This window comes from Chiroxiphia lanceolata, chromosome 20 (assembly GCF_009829145.1).
Source record: "Chiroxiphia lanceolata isolate bChiLan1 chromosome 20, bChiLan1.pri, whole genome shotgun sequence".
Classification (NCBI taxonomy): domain Eukaryota; kingdom Metazoa; phylum Chordata; class Aves; order Passeriformes; family Pipridae; genus Chiroxiphia; species Chiroxiphia lanceolata.
In genome coordinates, this window is record NC_045656.1 from 8,129,126 (window position 1) to 8,146,286 (window position 17,161).

The following is a 17,161-nucleotide window of genomic DNA, read 5'->3' on the forward strand; positions in this document are numbered from 1 at the left end:
TTAGAACTTCTACTGGAAAAAACATGGTATAATTTTGCCAAATACTGGAAGTCATTAAACCCAGTAACTTTTAAATTATGCCAGACATGACAGAATTTTAAACTTAGAAGTTACAGCTGTATAAAAAAACCCAACTCTATTTCTGGAAGTTATCATGTCTTATTAGGAGATGCATTATTTTAGAACACCAATGAAATTATTTTGAAAACTAGATTTTGAGACCTGTTTTCCCTCACGACCACATCTATATTTTCTATATCTGTCTACACAGAGTGTAGCCATCTTTCTGCTCAGGCCTTCAGACCTGCAGTCAATTCTCTCTGATGCCTGGTTCCACTTTGCATTGTAAGTCTGATGTGCACATATATATTTTATGCTCTGTATAAAATGCTTCTGTATCTCATGGTCACAGAGAATGTGCTGCTGTAGCAAATGCTCATCTTTTTCTCTAGATTATCAGATTTAGAGGGATGGATGTAATCTTACCTGCAGCTTTTCTGTAAGAGCTGTTTTGGGGAGAATAGTTCACTGAAAGTCAGCTTTAATAAATATAATCCTTATATATTGATATAATTACACCACCTGTACTGATCTATTTTATTGTTAAAAAATAATGGCAATATTCATGGGGAGAATACAAAGCAGAATGCAATTACAAACTAAGCATAAAGAGTGAAGAAGTCTTGTTTTCATATTTTTCCACTGTGTTGTTAGTTTTGTGCTAGTAATTTCTCTTTTACATATATGTGTTTGTTTTTTAACAGTTTTATACAAGCTTTGCTTGTGATCTTCTCTGTCTTTTTGTACTTGTTTTCCTACAAAGAACACCTCGTGTGTCTTGTTTTGGCAATGGCCCTTGGATGGGCCAATATGCTCTATTTCACCAGAGGTTTCCAGTCCATGGGCATTTACAGTGTGATGATTCAAAAGGCAAGTTTTTCTCTTGTTTTACCTCCTTTACAGTCCTCATTTGTTCTACAATCCATATCAAGTACATTCAGCAATTTAGGTGTATTTTATAGTTCATATTGAAATATCTTATTTTCAATTTATACATATTATTTCAGCAGGGCACAGTAGATAACTTCAGTGGCAGAATCTAGTTTATATCTTCAAACCGACATTTTATTATATTAAATTATTGTACTAAATATAATTGTGGTTTTTTTCAACAAATGTAGTTCTGCAATTTAATTGCATCATATGCTATAATGTCTGTATTGTACAGAATTAGTCACCCTCACTCAACACATCAGGCTCTCAAGCATGAGATAACAAATCAGACCTTTATGTTTCTCATTGAGACTAAACCAGTTTACTCAATGAAAGCAGTCTGATACTTTACTGTGTGCCTCACCTGTATCCCTGCAGAATTCATAAGCATAAAACTAGTCCTCAGTTTTACTTTCTGACAACAATTTCATTTAATTTCTAGGTCATCCTGCAAGATGTGATAAAATTCTTAGTTGTCTATATCGTGTTTTTGCTGGGATTTGGCGTAGGTAAATATTACTGGAGAAAAGCACTGATGCTCTGTGTGAGTAAAAATTTTAGCATTCTTATGAATAAGAACCCTGTTTTCATGATGAGAGCTCATGTTGGGGTTTCTTCTGGATATTAAGTTTAGATGTGAACAGATGAGTCATTTGGCTCTTAATTGCCTGCAACTCCATTAGGACGTGGGCTCTTTCTGCTTCCTGGAAATCCCTCATCTGGCTGCTGTGTGTTGCTGGGCAGCTCTGGCTCTCTTTCCCAGTGCACTGTGAATTCTTTAGGATAAAATGCCACGTATTCCTGAAGCATGACTGTGATTGAAATTTCCTCCTGCTTTCTCCTCAGCTCTTGCTGCCTTGATCGAGACCTGCCACGAGGGCGGCGAATGCCATTCCAACAGCAGCCTGGGACCTGTGCTGATGGATCTCTTCAAGCTCACCCTGGGACTGGGGGATCTGGAGATCCAGCAAAACTCCAAGTATCCTGTCCTGTTTCTTCTGCTCCTCATAACTTTTGTTGTGTTGACTTTTGTTCTCCTCTTGAACATGCTGATTGCGCTGATGGGAGAAACAGTGGAGGATATTTCTAAAGAGAGCGAGCACATCTGGAAACTCCAGGTTTGTTTGGGAGTTTTTGTGAAGTCCAGATGCTTGGGCTAAAATCTCTTGAGCTATGTCTATGGTAACTCTTATGCTGACAGAACAGGTTAGGCATTAATGATAATCCTCATTCATGTATGTGAGTGACTAATGGAAATAACTAATTTCAGTGTCAGAGAATTGTAATAACTTCAGATTTAACAACTTCTAAAAGTAATATTGTGGCTTGGATTTCCAACCCATGCACTGTCACATACCTTTATGACTTTTGCTCTCCTGGATATGGTGTTTCACCATCACCAGGAATCTGTGAATCCCTATTTTCCCACACAGACAATCAGTGATGTGCCACGTTATTTGGTGTTGCTTGTGGGTGGTGGGATGGAGGCTTGACATGTTGTAATGAAGCTGCAAACTGCATATGCTGTGGAATCAGACAATGTTGGACATGGTTAACCATACTCATTTATTGTTAATAGAGAGCCAGAACCATTTTGGAATTTGAAAAATTCTTGCCAAAATGTTTGAGGAAAAAATTCCAACTGGGGGAGCGGTGTAAAGTGGCTGAGAACGACACCAGGGTGTGTTTAAGGTAAAGCAAAGCTAGATCACTGTGCTACCAATTCTGCCTTGTAGGCTGCTTCAAGGTTACTTCTCCTCTTTAAAATATTCCTAGTATCTCTACAAATTGTACTGGGTGTACAAAAATATAATTTGGGGTGTTTTTTTCAGTTGCGACCAATTGTTTTAAAAAGGAGAAGGTGTAGATAATTTTTCTTTTGTAAGAAAACAGATTTTCATCTTCATATATGTCTTTACTGTGCAAATATCAAGTCTGCTTGCAGTAAATGTTACTTTGTCATAATCTCCTTTGAATGTTAGCTTAGAAGGAATTATATTTAAATTGATTGCTATTTGGTGATTAGCATATTAAAGAACGATGCTGGTTTATCAAAAATACTGAAGGTGTGTTTCAAGCTGTACTCACAATGTGTTAAATTATAAAGCAGTCTTAGTATTATTCTCACCTTCATGTGGTACCTAACACTGCAAGGGACAGTCAGCCTTTTAGTCCCAGGAAAGCAGGTGTAGGTGGTAAAGTGTGACAATCCCAAGAAAGAATAAAAAGGAAAGAGCAGCAGTGTAGCTGGGAGATAATGCATGATAATAACACAACTTATATCCAATATAAACAGGATTAATGAAGTGAAATGGACCGAGTGGAAAACACATGTTTCATTTATTAATGAAGATCCAGGGCCAACAGGTACTGTAGGATTTTATGACACTGTATTTTTGAAAGCTTTTCTTATAAATGCTTGGATATAATTTTACACCTTTAAAACCATAAAATCACATAATCTAAATGTTCAACCACACTTTACTGCTGCAAAAACTAATAGTTTACATGGTAGGGGTGTTAAATTATTTTAAAAGATTTGGAGTGAGGGTTGGTTACAAACATTTAATGATTTGTGATAGGTATTGGATGACAAATTGCTGCTGATAAATGTGGACCAGGAAATCCAAGAGACTCCTCTGCTGCCAGTGCTGGAGTGCTGTGGAAAAATGAGCTCAACCTGAGGTGTCCAATGTCCCTCTGGCAGCAGGAGTCAGGACACAACAGGGGCATGTGAGGACCTGGGAGACTTGTTCTGAAGTTTCTTCTTGAGCCAATTAGCATTTATATTGCTTAAAGAACGAGCTCAGTAATATGGAAAAGGGGCAGCCAGAACAATTTGTGTGAGATATGGTAGTAAACTGACAACTTGCTGTTTAAATAAATGCATATTTTTCACAAAAAAAGAAAGATGTAAAAAACTTTGATCTTGCATACACAGTTTCTACCATATCCTGTTTTGTTTACAATGCATTTTTTTGCAGATCCAAGCAAAATTCAAGATAATTCAAGAACTAATAGCAAAAACACCTTGAATACGTTTGAAGAAATGGATGATTTGCCTGAAACTTCCGTTTAGCTTGTGCTGTATTTGATATGTGGCTGTTCTGAAGGTTAAAAAGCATCAGCAGTGGATGCTGAAAGCTTTGTGGATGTTTTGGACAGCTGTAACCAGCTGAAACACGAACTTTCAGTGACACAGTCTGATGGCTTGAACCCATTTAATCAGGGCAGCTGAGCTGAAATAAAATGGACTATTCACTGGTTCAGCTTTGAGCCTCTCAAACCATTGCTGTCCAAGTTTGTGTGATGCTACTCAAACTTGGCTCTAGATGTTTAACTGGATAAAAAAGGTCAAATGTGAGATATTTCTTCCTTTTGTGGAAAATTAAGGTCATCGCGATCCCAATCTGCCGGTTTTTGGAATCTCTAACTCATGAGAAACTCATTTTGTACTCTGAACAAAGTTAATTTCTTGCAATGGAGCAAAGGAAAGCATTTCAGTTCTGAAGACGACTAAATGAAGTATGTTATTTTGAAATAACCAAGTTCTGGATGCATTTGCAGCTTTTGCATTGACTGTCAGTGCTATTGGAGGCTCAGTCCCACAAGTTGGAGAAGCCTCTTCAGGTCCCAGTAGCTTTGCCTGATCTGTTTTCCTCTGTGCAGTCCCCAGGGTATAATATGGTGTTTACTGCTCTTTATTTATTACTAAGTGTTTGTGTCTCCCCATAAAATAATAGGGCAGAAATATCACTCATGATGGAGGATATTTCTGACTTTGTCCCACTCACGATGTCTTTACTTTTCCTCCTTGGCTTTTCCGTGCTGTTGCATCTTGCTACATAAAATAAGTTATTGCCTTGGAGGTTCTTCTGAATTCATTTCTGCATTCAACCACTTCAGGAAAATAAGTCAGTATTTCTTCCCAAAATGAACAGAATAAGTTCAGTGCAATGCAATTGCAGACTTGTTTTTATTCAGAGAACTATGTAATGCATTTCTGTGGCACTTTTTATTTCGCTACCTGTGATGACCTAGTACTATGAATTATATTTTTAGTTTTCTATTTCATGTGTAAACATAAAAAGAAATATTTGTTCTATGTACTTTTAAATTTCAATTAATACATGATGTGTATTCAGTGTCATGGCTTTTCATCAGATCTGTCCACGTGGTGCCTGTTTTAAAGGTGCTGTTTTAGGCAAGGCTCGGGGGAGCTCAGTTCTGTGTTTGAATGATAATAAGAATTGCATTGGATTTTACAGCCAAGCCTGCTGTGGGCAAAATGATCCCAAGGACTTTCTTACCCCAGAAGAGAACGTGAGGGAAGGACAGCACAGAGCTGTTTGCAGGGATTGGGAATGTGGCTCTCACTGCCCAACCAGCCTCCTACAGATGCTGAATCCTGTGTTTCCTACCACGGATGGATGGGATCCAGTGGAAACCTTCAGTTGTGTTTGTACAGGGCAGAGGAATTTGAGGGGAAGGACCTTCACAGACCATGGAATACCTGAGCATTGTTTGCCTTTCTTAGTAGGAAATGGGAGTACGAGAAGAAAAATTCCTGTGGTCTTGGAATCTTTCATCTTTGCTGGTTAATTTTGCACCGAAACTGCCAACAAAGGACTTGCCTTGGGACTCCACAGTTCTGTTTGGATCCTTTTCAGGGCCAGTTCTTATACAAAGGAAAAAAAAATACCTCTTCACACATACTCAGGAGACAGAGAGAACCACGTTTCTGTGGGTTGTCACTGAACACAGGCTGAGAGGATGTGCTGTGCCAGTGTCCAGGTACAAAACCGAATGGACAAAGTGAGGAAGGAGCTCAGGGGCTGTTTCTGAAAGTTCTTACTGAGGAAACACCCTCCTTGTGTGGCCACAGAGCTCTGGCAGATCACACAGGCTGGCTCCTGTCTCGAGGCTCTCACCAAGGACACTGTGAATGATGACTGGAGCAGGTGATTCTGTGCTTTTTATACAGAAATGTTTATTTAAATTAAAGAAATAAAACTTGTAACTCAGCAAACATTCTGTCCTCTGTTTTTATTTGATTGCCATAGGAGTTACACAAAGACAAGGAAAAAATACTTTAAATTTAGTAGTAAATAGGGAAGACATCACTTTTCAAAAGGTATAATGTGGGAGTTATCTGGACAATTAGTCTTTCAGTTAATAGTTATTTAGAGTATCCTTATGAAAGTTCTTAATGTTTATCACTAAATTGTCAAATATGTTAAAAACAACTTAAGAAAATAAATTAAACCCCCATTTTCTTCTCTTTCTCAGTTCCTATGACAGACTTTCTCTCTGCAGATACAGAACAAGTCTCGAAATTCTGAGAAGTCTCCCCATGTGGAATCCTTCTGAATTTCCGTTCTGAAATACTCAGGTATGGTTTGTGCATTGCTCCTCATCAAAACCCAAGTAATTGCTTAAATCTTGCCTTTTTCTCTGAAAACTTTTGGGGTACAACAGCTGATGAAAGTTTTGTTTGGAAAATGTTATCAGCAGTAGGTGGATACATCTAGGAAGTTAAATGACTGTAAACTTCTGGGTTTTTCCATTGCAATAGAAATTTTCTCCTAAAGGTTCACTGGTTAAGCACATCTTTTCTTTCTGAATTTCAGTATTGCTCCAGTGTGTTTCCAACTACTCAGTACTTCCTAAAGTCAACCCTTTCGGTCTTTGAATCAGTGTTCAATCAGAAAGAGCTTGAATTAATCTTGTAATACTCGAAAAAGCTTTACATTTCTTTTTAGTGTATTTTTCTCAGGAATCCTGTATTTTTAGCTTATTTTTATCTTCGTAAGTATAAAAAGAAAAACAAAAAAACCACCAAGGCCTCCACTTCAGCACAGTGGGAATTAGTCACATATGCAGATAATATCATTTATTATATACCTTTGTTTCTCTCTCCTCAGCTGTTCCTTTGTCTCATATTTTGTAAGTTTATCTGAGGAATTAGTTTCAAGGCTCTCACCCCATTTTAAAAAGTGTTGGTTATTGGAGGTTTGGGGTTATAAAATAGAAAAACTGTAGGGTTTTTTATATATAATGTAGTTTTGTGGATAAGCATCTTCATAAAAACTTCATAAAATATTCTTTACATCTCTAGGAATCCTTTAGAACAAGTAAACAGGAGTCATAATCAGCATTCTGACAGTATGTCTCATCTTAAAAGTGCTCAGCAAGGTTAATTAAATTACAATTTAAAATTAGATTCTGCATTTACCTATTTATTCCATGAATTACTGCTGAATGACCCTGGATTTCACAAAGAAACACTTTTTTACAGAAAATCCATAATAAACTCTTAAGAAGTGCTCTGGTTTGAGACTGAGGACCTGAGGTGTTTTGCATTGAGTTTAATTTTCTCTGTTTTTACAAAAGCTTGTTTCTTTTCATAATATGCAGCTTCATTAATAAATGTTGGATAGACTGTGCAGTTCCCTTGATATGGAATTACTTTTCCATCAAGAGTCAAAAACAGAGGATCACCGTTGTTCAGTGGCTGCCAGTCTTGATCCTTAGGGAAAGAAAATAAATAGGATATATTTACTTTCAAGTTTTTATATATTCTGTAATTCCTGAGTTTATGCTCAATAATTATAATTTCTGCAGTTTGTGACAAAAGCTTTTAGAAGAATTCCTTTTAATCTGCAGCTGGTAATTTTAGGTGTCTGGCCCTCATTTTCAGGCTGGTAGAGAATTCAGTGGTAGAGGTGAACTAGAAGGAAACTGCAGATGCTCACAATTGATTAAATATATTCTAAAACATTTTAGAATTCAAAATTAGATTTATATTTTAAAATATAAGCTATCATATTGTCTTTTTCTTTCCAGTTTTAGGTTCATAACTCATTTTAGATTCAGTGATTCCCAAGTCAGTCCCTGAAACAGTGATGACCTTAGTGAACCATAGGGAATGTCTGCAGTATTCAATGAACCCATTGGGAATATTGGCATTTTAAATATTTATTACTAAAATACACAACAATGTAGCAGGAGCAACACAAGAATACGTAGAAAATGTCAGAAACAGAAACTATTCTAGCATTTACCTGCAGTTTAGGGTGAATAATAGCAATAATTTCATCATTCTTATTCCTGGGATAATCTACTTTCTCCATTATTTTAAAAACCTCGATTGTACACGGCGGAAATTCCTTTCCTGGAAAGAATGAATGCAATTTAATGTCAAAATGAACAACTGCCTGTTAAAAAGAACAATACATTATTTATTCTCTTTAGAATGGCTCAAACCATTGGGTTGTCCCCTCAAAGTGAGTTGCAAAATGAAGATCCAGTCACATATTGTAGCATATGAAGCCCAGGCCTAAATTTGCTGCTGAAATGTGACTTTTCCCTGTATAGTTAAAAAGATCTATTTTGTAGACTGAGAAATCAATGAGAGGCCTGTGTTTGCTAATGCTGCACAGCACAGAATGGTATCAGTGGTATTTAATCTTTACCATTCCAGCACAATAATGGAAATTCTGACATGCAAAACTGCATTATGTTCCTTCTACTTCCAAAAAAAAAACCAAACCCCCACTGATAAAATGTACTCTGAAAGAATTTTAAATACCTATTTTGTCAGGATGTATTTTAAATAGTACCCTGGTCTGACCAAATCTTACCAAATGTATTGAGTTTAATTTTAGAGAGCAGTTCTCTCCCTGTCCCTTTGTACCTGTTTAAGGGTAAAAATGTTGTAGCCCAGCCTATTTTAAATATTCCCTTAAAACAGCCCACTGACATGACACAGGAGGTTGTAATCTCTCATTACCTTCATTAAAAAGCTGCACAAAATCAAGGCCATGTTTGACAATCTTCCTCATTTTGTCCAAAATATCAGCTCTAGCAACACCTTGTGGCTGGGGCCCCACCTCGACACCTGTTTGCAGATGAGAGAGGTTATTAATGTTGCAATAATACATCACAGGCTTACACTGCACAGCAAAAATAGGTGTCTGATGGGTCAGTGTTTAATGTTTTTAAGAAGAATTGTAAAGCACAGTTCTGTGAGATTTAAGGCAACAGATAATTTAGCTCACCAATCTGGGTCAGTTAAAGAATTGTATGTACATTTCTGAGTGTGCTATGAGGGTAAGAGAAAGAGCCAATATGTATTTGTTTCTCTTATTCTTTTCCTCATGCTTGTCTATTCATGCTGCATTTTAGAGAATTCATTGTTTAATAGGAAAAGCAAACTAGTGATTATTTTTTTGTTATGGTTGTGATTCTGTAAATGAAAAAGTTAACCAATTCCATGCAGAACATCAGTTCCCCTTCCTTTATCACATCATCTCTTCCTGACTAACAAACAGTGTTTCAGCTTTATTTAGAGGACATAAACATTGATTTTCTGGTTCTGTTACTTCCTCCTTCTCCTCGTATATTATAAATATTTTCTGCAAAAAGTGAGTTAATTGAGTTTAAGAATTTCCATCTGGCTCCTGTATTTCACAAGCCAGAACTCTGATTGTGTAAATCAGAACTCTTCAGAAGAATGAATAATCATATAAATTCAATTCAATAAGCATATTGTCAAACAAACAACTACTGGTGATCATAACGCAGTGAAACGAACACATCTGGAAACAGCCACGTTTTAAATCATTTATGGTGGCTTAAAATAGTCTTTAGTTTTCATATTTACCGACAGGATGTTTTGCTACAGATCGAGTGGTTGCATATTTCAGGCTGGGATGTTCGATGAGCAGAGCAGGGCAGAGTTCTGGAGCCAAAGCCTTCTGTGGAGACGGTTTAAAGATGTCTTTGTTATGCAAATGGTTTAAAATGTTGTGCCACAAAAGATTACTGATGCAGAAGTGATTTACACAATGTCTTCAATATGTTGCCTTTATTTCGAGGCCCTCAAGGAAGTAGGACATCTTTAGAAAATGCACAAAGCTGTGTTTGTTGGTCTCAGTTCCATTAACTCGGGCCAGGCAGCTCCACTGAACCACAACTGAGCACAGTTCTAGTCTGAGACTGCCAGCAGAGAAAAATCCCCTCAGCAGGGTTCCAAAACTTAGAACTGAAATACTCTAAAGCAGATTTCAACTTTGCTTTGGTTTTATTTTGGTTTTAAGCGTTAGATTCTGTTATGAGGACACAGATTGTGAATTAAGTCTTATTTCAATCTTCTTTTTTGCCATTTTTGCTGGTTTAGACATCTTTCTTGATGACTGCCCCCCCATTGCCCTTCATGTAATTTCAGTTTTCTGTAGCTCCAAATATCTTAGAAAGATTTACATGGAATACATATCATAAGAAAAAATTAAAATGTTAAAATAGACCTTGTTTCTAAGGAAAAAAAAAATTAAAATTCCACACCTTTGGCCCAACCTGGATTCCATCAGTCATTGTCACTAGAATTCAACCAGCACTTTTGCAAACCTGACTCTATTAAAATTTATCAGCTTCAGGAACAGCAGAATCAAACAGATTCTAAAGCCATATCACTATTCCTATAAATACTCATGAAGGGAACATTTCTCATTACCCAGTTCCATTATTTTTTACATGTCTTTATTTAATGAAATTAATGTTTAACTATTTAGCATGTGTGACCCAAATTTATCCAAGTTCCTGACAGATCAGTGTGAAAGCAGATTAAATTACATTAATTTTCATAGATGTTATTCTAAGCATTCCTTTTTGCCCATCAGTCTTACTAATGCTCATTTTAATACATGAAGATTATTATGATGATTTAAAATCTGAATTACTTGATATTATAATCAAATTATTAATTATCTCTGATTAAAAAAGCCCATCCTATGAGTAATTAAATATTTTAAACAGTTTTGCAGAATAAAAAATAGTATATTTAAAGAAACTACAAAATAATATATAGTAATACAACATTACAACTAATAATCTATTTTAATAGTTCATTTAAATTAGTTTTACCTTGATATAATGAACCATTTGAATTGTAAAGTCATCCCTGGAGTTTTCAAGAATAAGGGTACCACCCATGTTAGAAGTGGTGTTGTGAAGGTCAAAAATAAGGTCATAGGCATCATCACTACCTTTTGGACCAAATATATGATTGATTTCCTGAGCCCTTCTCACTTCATATGGAATATCTTCCACCACTGGCCTGCTGTTAATATCAGCACAAAGAAATTAGTGAGCTCATTCCATGGCTTTACAGTCAACAAAACATGTGTAGCCTTTTCTTTTGACTTTAATTCCATAATGGACTGGAGTTGAAATCACCTATTTAATTACCAAACTCTTAAAACTGGCTGAATTTGTGCTTGAAAAAAGCAAGTGGGATTGTTCCACAGGTGTTACTGTTATGTGTCTTGTGCAGAGGGGTGTTAGAATCATTCAGTCTGATTTTAGCTGGAGACAATTTACTTCTCTCATTTCTTTGCATCCCAAAATTTCCCTCATGCATAAAACCAACTAAAAGTTCATCAATATCTTGAAGCACTTCCAAGACTGGATCCACTTCCTACTGATGACTATTCAGACATCAGTCCATGATGTTTTGCCTTGGACATCACTCTCAAGGTCTTTTGTAACTTGTTTTATTTCTTATCTTCTTGTATTCTATGGCTTTCAGTCTCAAAGCTCACAGAATATTTTGCTGCCTCAAATCTGTTCCTCCTGAGTTTTAATACTTGTGATTTCAGGTGACTCAGCCTGTATTATGCTTTAAAAAAAAATAGGTCTCAGCCTAAGGAAATGTCTGGGATCTGCTTCCAGTGTGTGTGAGGGCTCTGTAGGACACAGGACACATCCATCCTGGGTAATAACAGTGTATAAAGCTTCTGTGGCCTCAGACCTGGTCCCTGTGGACAGTAAATCTGGTTTGGATGACAGGCTTGGGACACCACCCGAGTACAGTCCAGACACACCTGCAGTGTTTTGCACTAAATTCAGTTTTCTTTCCCAATACAGCTCGAGCTTTGTAAGATTTGAATTTTGTAAGAAATACTGGTATTATGTTGCATAAAGAAAGGTTTTTTTGTGAAATGCTAACAAAACACCTTACTAATTGCATGGGTATTTAAGCATCACAGGAGGTTGCTGAGGAAAATTATGGGATCACCACTGCTGGATCATTAGAAATGGCAAGACATAATCTGCTAGGAATGTCTACATGCAGTTGATCCACTGGTGTGATGGAGGTGGATTAGATTTTTTACGTGAGCCCCTAAAGCTCCTTTTTCTATTTCTGCCTCTATGTATCACATAATCTACCTTTGTATTCTTTAGTTCTGTCTTTGGAATTTGAGGTTTCTTCACATAAGACTCTTAAATTTATGCTTCTTATTGAAGCCAATGGGACTTACACCATTTACTTGGAGTAGTATAAGGATTTCACTCTTCTTATTATTTTGTAAAATCTTAATTTATAATCTTGAAGGTTCTACACTGAAAGGGATCACTCCAAATAGTCACAGTGCTTTAACAGGACCAGGCAACTTAATAGGATTTACTGAGGAGTATTATTTAAAAAATGAAGACAACCTGCAGGTGTCTTAATCTGCTGTTTTTTCAAGTGTTTTATGTTCAAAGCAGCTGAAAGCAAACAAAACCACTTCTGGTTTTTGTATGTTTTTCCTAAATAAACAATTAAAAGAATGACCTCAACGCTTATGTGTTAACATCTGTTTATCTCAGATATAATAATCAACAAAAAAATTCTAAGATGAAGAGACAGCTGAAAAGGTGTGCAGGGTAAGAGTAACTATGTTTGCAAAATATATGCAATATGTATTTCCTTCGGTGGTATTCACCTTTACCATTAAAAGTGTTCTGAAACAGAATTACCTGGTTAGCATGCAACTATACCAGGAATAAGAATGTTTATACAGCAAAGTACACCTCTGGAATAGGTATCTCAAGAGCACAGAAACTTCAAATCCTATTCAAATTGTAAAATCACTTACTATTTTACAGTAATTACAGGTTGCATTTCTTCTAAAATAATGAGTCAGTTAAATTATTGAGATTTTTTGGCTATCCTTTTGCCATAGATTATTTCTAACTTAGCTAATTTCAAGTTTTCATCTGTTACTGTACATAAGTGGAATTAAATACAGTTCCCTGCTTTGTGTTCCATTCTTTCAGATACTCGGATGTCAACACTTAAATTGCTTTTATCTGCCATTTCCTGCAAGTGTAATTGTATTCAGAAGAGCTCCAAAGCTAAATTGCACAAGACAGTGAGAAATAATGACTTCGCAACCCAGAACTGTGATACTCCAATTCACACAAATACAGCTGATCTAATACTATTTTAAAATGCTGTGTTTAAGGTAATGTGTTGGCTCGAGAGTCATTCTGCCAGCAATAGGACTGAATCTGTTAACACTCGTGCAGTTCATTCTTTTTTGGGTTAAAGGTCAGTGATTTCAGTTATGTGACCGCACAGTTAAAGCAGCAGCGGAACTCGCGTTAACACTTTAATCTGGAAAGGATTTTTAAAACTACAGTTTTAAAAGTAAAACAACAGAAAGTCCAACTGTTCTTACCCAAGACTGTCAGGGTCGAAAAGCCGGTTGAGATCACAGTCAATGTATCTCGTGCACTTCTCCACAGCTCTGGGGTTGGTGAGAAATGGTTTCACTTCCATTCCAGGTCTTTGGATCTCAGCTCCGTTCTCTTGCCAGTGCCTGACCAGTAACACCCCTGATAACTCATTGCCATGAGTTCCCCCGAAGATACCGACCCGTCTCACCGGAGGTTCAGCAAGAGCAGAGGAGGAGGAGGAAGTCATGCTTTTCAGCAGCTCTGACAATTGCTGAAGGCAAACCAGAAAATAATGGTAAAGTAAAACGTTTCCCTCCAAAAAGAAAAAAAAAGTTCTTTTCAGTAGGAGACTCTTTAAGCCTGTTTAGGTCAGATGGGAAAGAAAGTGAATGAACATTTCTCTAAGAGTTCTCGACTCCTGTTTTGAGGTGGGAGTTGCCAACCTGACCCTCCTCCCTCCCAAGGAGCCTCCCCTCCGGTTTCCGTATTTAGTAACGTCTCCAAGGCTGCTCATGGTACTGTTACACAGTTCAAAAGTTAACTTCTCCAGGAAACCTCTAATAATATATGCTATGTAGGTAAATCCTGTGCTAATGACAGTATAAAAGACTTCTTTAATGTAAACTTTAATAAGGCACTTATATATCTCTGACATTTCTGCACTGCAAACTACGTGTAACAAGTATTCTCATGTACATTTGGTTGCATAAATATTACACTATACAAGGGCAGAATAATTTAAAGGGAGCAAAACCAGTAGAATAAGAATCGTATCTTGGCTCTAGTCCTGCACAAAATGCTGAAACATCAAGTATTTTAATCTAAAAAACCAAGAACAGCTGAGTTCCTCAAAGCATGTTGGGGCTTGTACGACCTTTTTCGTTTTAGAAATCTGAAGAACAGTGATTAGAAGGAACACGAGCTGAAATTACAGTGCAATTTATCCATGACTGACTTACCAAGCGTTCCTGGCTCCAGTTCTATCTCGGGATCTGCTAACACAGACCTCTAACACACTGAAACAACTTTGCCAGGGACAACCCTCTAACTTCTGCAGTCTCTTGCTAAAAAGGAAACAGATCTAGACCGCAATGGGACAATAGTTGTGTTCTTCCCCCCAAAAAAACTTAGTCAGCAACTTTTCTTCCATTTCCAAAAGCTTCCGAAAAGGCTTCTGAAACTTAAGCCAAAAAGCAGCTGTAACTTCCATCCTGAGGATCAAAGCATTTAGAATAAACGGTCTTAATAACAGAAAAATAAGTTTTACTGCTGTCAGTGACAGAAGTATTTGCAATTAGTATCTGACACGCAATATAAACATAAAAAAAAATGTTACACTGCAAGGGAATAAAGAATGTTTATTGAACAATTCCTTTTTATTAAGATTACACTCCAGTGACTGAGAGAGTGTTTGGCTAGTGCCTGGGAGAGGCTTTATAAGCCAGGCTGACAGACTGTAGGTCTAGGAAAAGCTAAACAGGATTTATCTAGACAAGTTCTGCCAGGAATATATTTCCTACAAAAGTTCCTCTCTCTGTTTCAGTTTATGCATTCAGATTTGCTGAACCTTACAGCAAGTTAATACAGAGAGACTGTTTACTTTAACACTCAACTGTATTGCTCCTGTACTTAGATGCTGTCAGATATTTAATCAGAGTAAGTAATTTATTAAACAAAGTAGTAAAGTTGTATTTTACAGCTCTGGACAGTCTGTGCTGTCCTTTGACCTGTCTCTTCAGTGGTGGTGCCAAAATGACCATTGACACACTGCCCGAAAACACGATTTGTGATCGGTATCTGGGTTTGCTGCATTTAAACACAGCATCAGTTTGAGGAATAAATGGCAAAATGCAAATGTGCAGGGCTAGAACATATAGTTTGTCTTTTATTGCTGCTAGCACTGTAATGGTTATAACTCCTTCCAAAAAGCTGAATGAAACACAGAGAGCGTCTGTGTGCTTCCCTCATTTAACATGCAAGAAGTTTGTCTCCTGAGAGCAGTGTTCTTAGGACAGTGACAGTGAATTTCCAAACATGAGTTTAGGAACCAAAGCCGTGGAGGTTTCTTTTATCCCCTTAGAGCACTTATGGTCCAAACACTTTAACTCCTGGTCTCCCAGGACAGGCACCCACCAATTTGGGGATAAATGTAAACACTTGGAAAGTTTTAACTCTTCAGAAATAAACACTGGGACCAATCCCTTGTTCCCATGCTTTGCCAATGTTTGCACTCTGAAAAATGATGTAGGCTATTTAGTTTATTAAGAATTCAGATTGGCTTGATGTGCTACATACAGATGTGTGGTTGTGCATCTGAGAGCTTGGTGTGCAAGCCACGAGCTGAAAAACATATGTAATAATAACATGTAAATGAAATTAAGCCTAGCTATTAAGGTCATGAAGGTACGTGTATGTGTGTGTATATATACAGTGTATAGAACTGCAATGTGGCTCTCCAGAGCCTTCCAAGGCTGAAGAAAAAGCATTACAAAACAGGCTCCAAGCACAGTGCCGAGCACTGTTTTGCACAGTTGAAACCAGCCACGTGTAAAAGCCAGAACAGTGGCTGAAGAGGAAAACAACGTGAAATTGTGGATAATTTTATTTACATCCACGTCTGTGTTCACACATTTGTGGGGATTCAGCTCCTGCCCCGTGTTCTCTTAGGCTGACGCTGGACACCACGTGGGCCAGTTTACACGTGGTAATTAAGTCCCACCTAGGACTGATTTAATGGTTCCTGGGAGCCGCGCTCCTCGCCCCAGCCCGGGCCGGGGGGTTCCCTCAGCGGGGCTCCCGCAGCCCCTTCCCGCCATTTTCGCACCGCCTGAGGCGTGAGCGCGCGGCTGAGTGTCCGTTATTTTTGGCGGGCTTCGCCTCAGGGCTGACCCTCACCCCTGTCCCTCAACCCGGTCCCTCAGGGCTGACCCTCATCCCTCGTCCTTGTCGCTCATCCCAGTCCCTTAGGGCTGACCCTCACTCCACTCGCTCAGCCCGACGGCGCCAGAGCCCTCAGCCCGCGGCCGGCGCTGCCGCCTCCGTGTGAGGCACTGCGAGGGTCGCCCTGCTCTCCCTGAGCTTACTGTTTTTCTACAGCGTTTTCTCTGGGTTTTAGTTGCTTATCTTCAGAAGAGGCCAGAAAACAACACGCTCTAAGCTCCTATGCGGTGCAAAAACTCTCTATAAAGTGAAATGTAAAACTTAATGGGGTTTTATTTTACAAGTGTTTTACTGGGGGCCATTAGGTTTCATAGTGCTAGGAATATGCTTTAAATTGTATAATAACAATGGACTAGAGGCTGCTTTAATGTCATCGCACGTGTAATTGATGTATCTCACAGAAGTAAAGACTAAATTGATCTATTAGTCAGCTGTGGTAGAAGCTGTGCTTCATTCTTATTAACATCTTTAATAGCTGCGTACGGTTAACTGTCAGATCAAAATAAATGTAGAGGGAATGTCTTGTATTATTTATACATCTAAATATGCAGTATTATTCATATGCCACTGAAGGCGATATGCATCAGTAGCTAAATCTGATAAAATAGCAAGCAAAGCTGCATATAGTCTCTGTAGTACCCTCAGTGTGTACAGTAATACACAAAGATTACAAATAGATTAATCAAAAACCAAATATGGCAAACTACCTATAACTAACATGCTA

The 17,161-nt window shown here is 37.7% G+C and overlaps 3 protein-coding genes across 11 annotated transcripts in view; 2 read left to right on the top strand and 1 right to left on the bottom strand.

The window, feature by feature from the left end:
* TRPV3 (transient receptor potential cation channel subfamily V member 3) overlaps window positions 1-6,032 on the top strand; it is a 19,470-nt gene extending 13,438 nt beyond the window's left edge. The window contains exons 12-19 of one of the 2 annotated variants that reach the window (XR_004360491.1): window positions 272-345; window positions 765-930; window positions 1,436-1,502; window positions 1,840-2,111; window positions 2,573-2,685; window positions 3,290-3,360; window positions 3,978-4,518; window positions 5,262-5,323. Coding sequence is in view for 1 of the 2 variants with exons in the window: in XM_032707570.1 (XP_032563461.1) it covers window positions 272-345; window positions 765-930; window positions 1,436-1,502; window positions 1,840-2,111; window positions 2,573-2,685; window positions 3,290-3,360; window positions 3,978-4,072 (858 nt within the window). In the remaining variant the exon portion in view is untranslated. Of the gene's footprint in view, window positions 1-271; window positions 346-764; window positions 931-1,435; window positions 1,503-1,839; window positions 2,112-2,572; window positions 2,686-3,289; window positions 3,361-3,977 lie in introns of both variants that reach the window. The other variant, XM_032707570.1, reaches the window with a different exon arrangement.
* The window catches only part of ASPA (aspartoacylase), a 27,152-nt gene extending 11,530 nt beyond the window's left edge, over window positions 1-15,622 (bottom strand). Inside the window, exons 1-7 of one of the 2 annotated variants that reach the window (XM_032707602.1) lie at window positions 15,461-15,622; window positions 13,500-13,768; window positions 10,918-11,113; window positions 9,659-9,752; window positions 8,786-8,893; window positions 8,058-8,167; window positions 6,024-7,522 (exon numbers count right to left, since the gene is read on the bottom strand). In XM_032707602.1, coding sequence (XP_032563493.1) covers window positions 7,310-7,522; window positions 8,058-8,167; window positions 8,786-8,893; window positions 9,659-9,752; window positions 10,918-11,113; window positions 13,500-13,768; window positions 15,461-15,472 — 1,002 coding nt within the window. In that variant the 5' untranslated portion in view covers window positions 15,473-15,622 and the 3' untranslated portion in view covers window positions 6,024-7,309. Of the gene's footprint in view, window positions 1-6,023; window positions 7,523-8,057; window positions 8,168-8,785; window positions 8,894-9,658; window positions 9,753-10,917; window positions 11,114-13,499; window positions 13,769-14,456; window positions 14,475-15,460 lie in introns of those variants that run through there. The other variant, XM_032707603.1, reaches the window with a different exon arrangement.
* Window positions 15,623-16,363: 741 nt separating this feature from the next.
* The window catches only part of SPATA22 (spermatogenesis associated 22), a 43,645-nt gene continuing 42,847 nt past the window's right edge, over window positions 16,364-17,161 (top strand). For 6 of the 7 annotated variants that reach the window (XR_004360494.1, XM_032707597.1, XM_032707599.1 and 3 more), the window contains exon 1: window positions 16,364-16,691. The gene's annotated coding sequence lies outside the window, so the exon portion shown is untranslated. The remainder of the gene's footprint in view (window positions 16,692-17,161) is intronic. The other variant, XM_032707595.1, reaches the window with a different exon arrangement.